Source organism: Telopea speciosissima, chromosome 7 (genome assembly GCF_018873765.1).
Source record: "Telopea speciosissima isolate NSW1024214 ecotype Mountain lineage chromosome 7, Tspe_v1, whole genome shotgun sequence".
In the NCBI taxonomy this organism is placed as follows: domain Eukaryota; kingdom Viridiplantae; phylum Streptophyta; class Magnoliopsida; order Proteales; family Proteaceae; genus Telopea; species Telopea speciosissima.
Window position 1 is genome coordinate 66,425,570 of NC_057922.1, and position 5,955 is coordinate 66,431,524.

The 5,955-nt window shown below is 38.9% G+C and overlaps 1 protein-coding gene across 1 annotated transcript; it reads right to left on the reverse strand.

Moving 5' to 3' along the window:
• Positions 1–283: 283 nt before the first annotated feature.
• On the reverse strand, positions 284–5,395 carry LOC122667141 (sucrose synthase-like). The gene is made up of 14 exons (XM_043863344.1): positions 5,289–5,395; positions 4,253–4,394; positions 3,923–4,049; positions 3,685–3,839; positions 3,416–3,608; positions 2,902–3,237; positions 2,716–2,811; positions 2,455–2,628; positions 2,190–2,306; positions 1,920–2,086; positions 1,599–1,823; positions 948–1,511; positions 689–827; positions 284–575 (listed from the first exon to the last, which is right to left on the reverse strand). Exons 2-14 carry the CDS (start codon positions 4,348–4,350, stop codon positions 543–545), a joined length of 2,424 nt encoding a protein of 807 aa, XP_043719279.1. The 5' UTR covers positions 4,351–4,394; positions 5,289–5,395; the 3' UTR covers positions 284–542.
• Between the last annotated feature and the right edge of the window lie 560 nt (positions 5,396–5,955).

Consider the following 5,955-nt stretch of genomic DNA (forward strand, 5'->3'; position numbering starts at 1 on the left):
ATAATGATTGAATTGTATCCTTCCAATTGATACAATTGATATATATATATATATATATATATTTTTATTTTATTTTATTTTTTTTATTTTATTTTTTTGGGTAAAGCAATTGATATAATTCCGGAAAATGTAGTCACTCAAGTTCGCATGGACATTTCTAAGCTAACACCAAAACGTAGTTAAAATGCTAGGTGGTCTATGGCATAGACACCCGCACTTGAAGAACTTCAAGCGTAACTTAACAAAATAAAAAGAAAACCCACAAAAGCAACCACCATTGCAAACTCAAAATTGAAATTTCTATTAAGATAAAACATAAAAGCACCAATACAATTTGTAGGTAAAATGGGAAGGAACAATCATGCTTGAAATCTTGGTACGAAAACCATTGCCAGTAAAATGAAAAAAAAAAAAAAAAGAGAAAGAAATATGGAATGGGGAGGGAACAAATCCTTTGTGGTTCCAATCTCAAACAATGACCTTTATTTCATCCACAGCTTACTTCCAGAAGCTTGCACTTGCACACTGCTCCCACCAATGATCTACTCATCCACAGCCAAAGGAACTGACTGCGCCTGAAATTCACAGATTGATTGATTTATAGGTATGAAGATGTGTCAATGGAGAAAAGAACAATGTAACATTGAGTTGGAGAATTGAATACATAGGGATAGGCAAATAAGCTTACCAACTTACGATACTTGAGGGCATAAAACATCTCAAGATAGCGCCGGGCCTCACGGCGTTCAAGCTTTGAGACATGCTTCCAGAAGCCATAGACCCCAGCCAATGTCATCAATCTCTCAGAGTATATCTGCCAAGTATACCTGTGAAACAGAAAAAGAAACATGAAAAATTGCTATATCTTCTTCTAACATATCAGACAGGAACTTGGTTTATAAATGAAAGAACTTAATTTGACAAAAAAGAGTCAGTTTTTTGCTCACTTCTCTTTGATTCGCTGCAGGCCTCCCAGCGAAATCTTGTCCCAGTGTGTTGGGTCTTCCTTGCACTTCTCAAAGAATTTCACCAGAAGTTCACCAGCCTGATCCCCCTGGTAAGGATCAATATGGAAGCCAGATATTCCATGCACTATGATCTCAGCTGGACCTCCATGTAGAGTTGCAAATGTTGGCAGGCCACAGGTCATGGACTCAACAACTGTTAAACCAAAAGCCTCGTAGAAAGCAGGCTGTACAAAAGCTCCCTTTGTGTCTGCTATATAACGGTAGAGTTCACCATTTCTCACAGTGTTCATCTGGGAAGAGATCCATCGGAACTGACCATTCAACTTGTATGTTTCAATGAGATCATACATCTTCTTCATCTCAGATTGCTCCTCCAAGTCCTTTGATTCCTTCCTCCGGTCACCAGCCACCACAACAAGGTTGACCAACTCTCTCAGCCTGGAATTCTTACCATACCACTCAACTAATCCAGTAATGTTCTTCACACGGTCCAATCTTGCCATCGAAAAAATGATTGGCTTGCTGGTATCATTTAACATACCTCTGCAGACTCCCAATGAAATGACATTTAATTTTAAGAAAAGAACAGAGAAGACAAAAACAGAGCAGGCAAAATAAAGCAAAACTCACATGTGTTCTGCATTCTGATCAGGGCTATAAAGAAGCTCCTCGATCTCAGGGTGGAAGGCTGTGAGTCGCTTTTCCTTCTCTGAATAGGGGAAGTAGATTTTCATATCTGCTCCTGGAGAGACGATGTTAAACTTGGGGTCGAAGACATCGATACCATGGACAACTCGATAGAGTCCAGGGAGTGTAAATGCAGTGTGACTCTCATATTGTCCAACAGTGTCCTTGCTGAAACATTAAAAGCATAAGAATTATGATCTTCAAAACAGGGTACTAAATTAATCACATTAAAAAGGATGATTGGAGAGAAACAGGCAATGGTACCTTCCAGCAATCTCTTGGAAAGTACTGGTGATAATAAAATCTGTATGATTCATAGCAATTAGATCAGCTGTGAATTGACATGAGAAGTGATACTTGTCTTCAAACTTTTTCCAATATATATCAGAATCTGGATACTTGGTTTTTTCGAGGGCATGAGCAATGGTGCACTGCAGAACAGAAAAAAGAAAACAAGAACAGATGTCTTAGTTGCTGAAGGAGAATGCGACCAGCCATATTCCTTTAAGCAGAGAGACTCATTTAACACATTACCTGTGTGACCCCTAACTTGTGTGCCAGCAAAGAGGCAACAAGATTTCCATCACTGTAGTTTCCAATGATCAGATCTGGCTTGCCCTGCATCTCTCCAGCTATTTCATTTGCAACATCCTAATAACAAGGCAAGTATTACATACTTTTTTTAAGCACGCCAAAGCAATCAAGGCGGGAGAGAGTATTCATAAATGCTTACAAGAGGTGAAAGATATAATTATGTCTCCATGTACCATAAAGAACAGTAGTCTGAATTACATTTTACCTCTGTGAATGTCTCCAAGTATGGCCATACTTCAAATCTGGAGATCCATTTACGAAGAATCCCTTTCTCAGTTCTGAAAGGAACTCGGAGAATGCTAGTATGCTCCGTTCCAAGAACTTTTTCAAGATGCTGATTACAAGTAGTTCCTACTGCATCGGGTAAAAGTCGAGTCACCTGAATTTGACAGCAAGACCAAAAATTAAACAGGGAAAAGAGAGAGAGAGATTAAACAGGCATATATAAGACAGTCATGGATCTTACAATGAGAATTCGAGGGGTAACGTCAAGTCCTTGCTGCTTGATGCGTTGAAGCATCTCAGCCTCCATGGCACGAACTTGATCCAAAATATAAACAACCTGAAAAAAGAAATCCAATATGCAGAATTAAAAACTCAAACTTGGAAGAGGTAAGGAGGTAAAACTGTTTCTTAATGTAAACAAACATACCTGTCCCCCAGTGTCAGGATAGCCTAATACGTTGGACTGGGCAAAGTATCCATGAGGAGAAAGAATCACAACATTGAAAACCATAGGGATTCTTCCAAGGAATGTCTCAAGAGTACATGGATCAGGTGCCTCAAGAAGGTCTAATAGTAGATGAATCATCTCTAGGACACGTTTAGCAGTATCACCCCACCCTTTCTCCAAGCCGATCTCTTGGAACATATGATGAAACTCGGAATATGATGTGTCTGGAGGGAGAGTGGACAGGTACTCCTCTGCCTTCCTTAAAACGGATTGGAGAGAATTAAGGTTTTGTATCCTATCATTCAACATCATAGTCTGCACAAGCCCATCAAACAGTACTAATGTGAAACTCATAAAAAAAAAACATCTTATAGATACTTCTTTTGCTTTCTTCAATTAAAGATTGCACACATTGTATGATTAATTAAATAAGAAAATTTAAACCAAAAATAGATAGTGAAGCACTGCTAATCTGCAGTAGTACCGAGTTTACCTTTCCCTTGAAGTGATGTTCCCTGAGGAAATCAAGCAGTGGATGCATGCTATCTTTGTCATGGAACATTTTTGCAGAGAGGTGTCGATTGAGAAACTCCACACCATTCCCAATGGACTTTGAAAGAGTTGGTCTTGGAAAAGAATCAGTGAATGGTTCAAAGTCCAACTCAAGCATGAAGTTATCTTGGTCACTGCAACAGAGTAAGCAATATATTTTTAGATAAATGCAAAAATAAGTTAAGTTAGCACATCCAAAGTCCAAATTACCTTCCACCATTCACAAGTTCTTCTTTGAACTGTAAATATTCAGGCACACTCAACTCCTCTGCAACAAGCGCATTGGTATTCACACGTAAATATTCCCAAACTCCAGGCCTTGGGCGAACAGCCAGTGCAACCCATGGAGGTAAGACTATTGCTTCCTAGATTGAAAAAGAAAATGTGATTACAGTTAAAAAGATGATTCTGTACGTCTCTATAAGGTAGATGGTGTGATCAAACTCACCTGAGTGGATCTTAAGAGATCCCCAAATGCCCCATCCGTTAGTTTTTGCTTGTCCCCTACGGATATTGCTTCAACCTCAGCAAAGAGATGATGAGGTTGCAAAATTCCCTTCCCTTGGCTTTCCAGTCTACAAGATCAAATGACACCAGAAATAAGCCAAACCTAGGGAACGCTTGGGTTAATTTAAGCAGGAGAAAAAGATCAATCATGTTTCTCAAATTTCACTTGTTACAGATTTAAATCGAAAAAAACAAAGAAAATATTAGCTACATAGGGGAACCCAAAAGCCAACAGAGAAAGCCAAAAGATACATGAGAAAAGTAACAATACCTTGACAAAAGGGCCAACAATTCGTTCGGATGAGCAGACAGGGTTTCGCTCAGGCGATCTCGAAGGCTATGAGAGCGAGTGAGCGCACGTTCCGCCATGGCCTTTACTTCTTACAACTCAAGAAACTTCGGACTGCAACACAGAAACAGCAGTGAACAAGAAATCCTTAAAATCAATAATCCAAAAAAACACTAATTTAAAGGGCAGCTGCGGCATGGAAGTCAATTTAAATACCAGAAAGCAACTTCTAGAAGCGTAAATATTCTAAACCAACCACCACATTTGACCCAATGAATTTGAATAAATGCATGGTTAGAAGATCGGTCCTAGAACTCATATGCTTAATGGGGGGGGGGGGGAAACAATACTCATTTACATGAAAAGAAGAAATTGAGAGTTCTGTAGAGCAGCTCCTCAGGCTCAGAGCATTTAAATACAGAAGCGAAGAGTGCAGAACAAGTCAAGAAAATGGAAATTTATAAGTGCAAAACACGAAGTCAACTAACAAAATAATTAACAGTTGCATGTAGAAAGGAAAGTACTGCGATAGAACAGAAAAAAAAAAAAAGAAAGGAATCAAAAGACATGCATTGAAATTGAGAATATTCATAATACGCATATTGCTTAATTTGAATCTTTTAGAAGCTTTGTGAAGCTATCTGGTTTCCTAAAATGTCCTCTTTTTTTTTTTTTTTTTTTTGGAATTTCAACCATTCTTTTTTAACTTGTAAACCAAGAAACCTAAATGACGTGATCGATCATCGATGATCTCATTCCACCGCTTTCCTTTTATGCACAAAGGGAACATCGTTGATCTCAACCTCCACCCCTCCCAAACCCCCCCCCCCCCCCAAAAAAAAAAGAAGAAGCTGGGATCAATTATCTATCTCTTTAAATGGAAATTCGAAGTACTAAGCAGGAATATTCGGGCTTCGACATGCAATTGCGCTTAAGCTATTAAGATTTAACAACAGGAAATGAGCGAGAGACGAACAGTAAGCTAGAGCTGTAGAAGCGAAACGCTATTTTACCTCCCAAAAATAGGAAACCAGTGAAGAAGACGAGAAATTGACGACGATCTCCAATTATAGAAAAGAAAGAAATGCAGGAATGGAATGAGAATTGAGAAGAGTAAGAACAAATGAACGGGATACAGATACAATGTGAGGGAGATCAAGTCTGGTTGCCCTTTATATAGCAAAAACTAAAGTGCTTAGCTTAGAATTGCTAGTTCGGTGGAAGAGTGGGGAAGAGAGGAAGAGAGGAAGAGGAGAGAGGGGCCCTCCACTGTACCTGTGAAGGAACTTTCACACCTGCCTGCTTCCTCTTGTTTCAGTGTCGCTTTCACAAAAACCGCTTTTCACCATTACCAGATTCACCATTTAGAAACCGCTGCGCCAATAATTTATTATTATTTTCGTGTCCACTTTTTCATGGTTCAAAACAAACTTTCTCCAATTCCAAAAGATGAAATAACAAGTCGAAAGGGTTGGGGAAAAAAAAACTATTTTTCTTCTTTTGTTCGTTATTTTTTATAATAAGTTCACTTTTTTTCTGAGTTCTATAAATTCTACGTTCTACGGTTCCTGTGTATTGTTCGAGTCAGACACTCAGACCCACTGTTTCTTCTTTTAAAATTTAAACGGGAATGTCAAATAATAAGCGAACAAGATGCTCCATCTCCGTCCGCTGTCCGCCGCCCA

What these genes read in the sequence shown, in the direction of transcription:
- LOC122667141 (XM_043863344.1), bottom strand. Translation starts at nt 4,350, where the DNA reads ATGGCGGAACGTGCGCTCACTCGCTCTCATAGCCTTCGAGATCGCCTG. An exon ending in GAACTTGTGAATGGTGGAAG is followed by an intron (nt 3,609 to 3,684) that starts GTAATTTGGACT and finishes ACTCTGTTGCAG; the next exon opens with TGACCAAGATAACTTCATGC. An exon ending in GATCAGAATGCAGAACACAT is followed by an intron (nt 1,512 to 1,598) that starts GTGAGTTTTGCT and finishes GGGAGTCTGCAG; the next exon opens with AGGTATGTTAAATGATACCA.